General features: G+C 52.3%; 1 protein-coding gene across 1 annotated transcript; it reads left to right on the top strand.

Moving 5' to 3' along the window:
• Window positions 1-316: 316 nt before the first annotated feature.
• LOC106815218 (acetylcholine receptor subunit alpha-type des-2-like) lies at window positions 317-1686 on the top strand (the record flags this gene model as incomplete). The annotated part of the gene is made up of 2 exons (XM_014819646.1): window positions 317-956; window positions 1490-1686. Coding segments are annotated over exons 1-2 (837 nt in total), but the record flags the coding sequence as incomplete, so codon positions are not given.
• Window positions 1687-1788: the final 102 nt, after the last annotated feature.

Here is a 1788-nt window from a genome sequence, read left to right as displayed (position 1 = left end):
TGTGTGTGTGTGTGTGTGTGTTGTGTGTGTGTGTGTGTGTGTGTGTGTGTGGTGTGTGTGTGAGTGTGTCTGGACCCGCTCCTGTACTAATTACATATGTCCTGTGCGTCGTGGGTGGGTATACGTTATAATGCACGCGCTGATCACGCCACCATTCCCCATCGATATTTACTCAATCATGTCTAACATAATCGTGTTTGCTGAGCTCTATTTGGATGTCCGTGCGTGCCAATAGAGCCGCTAATGCTATGCGATGATGATGATGATGATGATGATGGAGATGATGATGATGATGATGATGATGATGATGATGATGATGANAGAGAGCACGCTCACCTACACAGCGTTTCAGCATCCTTACCTTCTCTCTCTCTCTCCCTCTCTCTCGCACGCGTCGCCACGCAGCGTGCAGACGAGCAGGGCCGACGTCCCCGACGCCGACACCGTCGTCTACAACAGCACCGGTGTCGCCACCTACCTGTACCCGGCGAAATACTACAGCTCGTGCACGCTCGACATGACCTACTTCCCCTTCGACGAACAGGAATGCCATCTTATTTTCCTCTCGTGGACGCACAGCGGCGCTGAGATCGACGTGCAGGCGAAGAGCCACACAGCCGACACATCCTTCTTCGTCGCCCACGAAGAATGGCTGCTCGTCGGCACGGCCGTGAAGCGCCACCTGGTGCGCTACCCGTGCTGCGAGGCGCCTTACCCGGACATCCGCGTCACGTTTCGGCTGCGCCGCAAGCCGCTCTTCTACGTGTTCAACCTGATCGCTCCCAGCGTCGTCATCACCGTCGTCGCCATCGTCGGCTTCTTTACGCCGCAGACGGCGCACGGCGAGCGCGAGGAGCGGGTGACGCTCGGCATCACGACGCTGCTGTCCATGTCCGTGCTGCTGATGATGGTGTCCGACGAGATGCCGGCCACCTCCAACTCTGTGCCGCTCATCGGTGAGTGACGGGCGACGATGACGATGCGGTGACGGTTACGATGACGATGATGATGACGGTTATGATGACGATAACGATTATGATATTCGCCGACGAGATGCCGGCTACCTCGAATTCGGTGCCGCTTATCGGTGAGTGACGGGTGACGATGACGATGACGATGACGATGATGACGATGACGATGACGATTGCGATAACAATGACGATGACGATGACGATGACGATGATGACGATGACGATGACGATTGCGATAACAATGACGATGACGATGACGATGACGAAGGATTCTCATCAGTGTCATATCGCTTGGCACGGTACTATCCGTGCTTGCTGTTGTTGCTTATGTTATTATTATTGTTGTTGGTGTTATTGTTGTTCTTAATTGTTTATGTTGTTGTTATTGTTGTTACAGGTTAATATAACGGCTCGCTCATCAGTGTTGTATCGATGGGCACCGTACCATCCGTGCTTGCTGTTGTTGTTTATCTTATTATTATTGTTGTTGTTAATTGTTGATGTTGTTGTTGTTACAGGTAAATATTACGGCTCGCTCATCAGTGTTGTATCGCTGGGCATCGTACTATCCGTGCTCATACTGCACATCGATGACAAGGGCAATCACGGCGAGCCCGTGCCGCGCGCCGTACGCTCGCTGTTCTTCACCTGCCTTGCCGTGCCCGTGTTCGTACACATAGATGCCGAGCTACAGGAACCACCGCCACGCAGCGAGGTACGGTAGCATCACACAGATGTGTAGGGGAGGAAGGTATAGATAGGTGAATAGGTGAGAATGGGCGGCAGTGATAGTGTATCATATATATATATATATATA

The sequence above is a fragment of the Priapulus caudatus genome, unplaced genomic scaffold (assembly GCF_000485595.1).
Source record: "Priapulus caudatus unplaced genomic scaffold, Priapulus_caudatus-5.0.1 Scaffold1068, whole genome shotgun sequence".
Lineage (NCBI taxonomy): Eukaryota > Metazoa > Priapulida > Priapulimorpha > Priapulimorphida > Priapulidae > Priapulus > Priapulus caudatus.
Note: the sequence above shows the minus strand (reverse complement) of the source record. Positions and strands in the feature narration are given on the sequence as shown.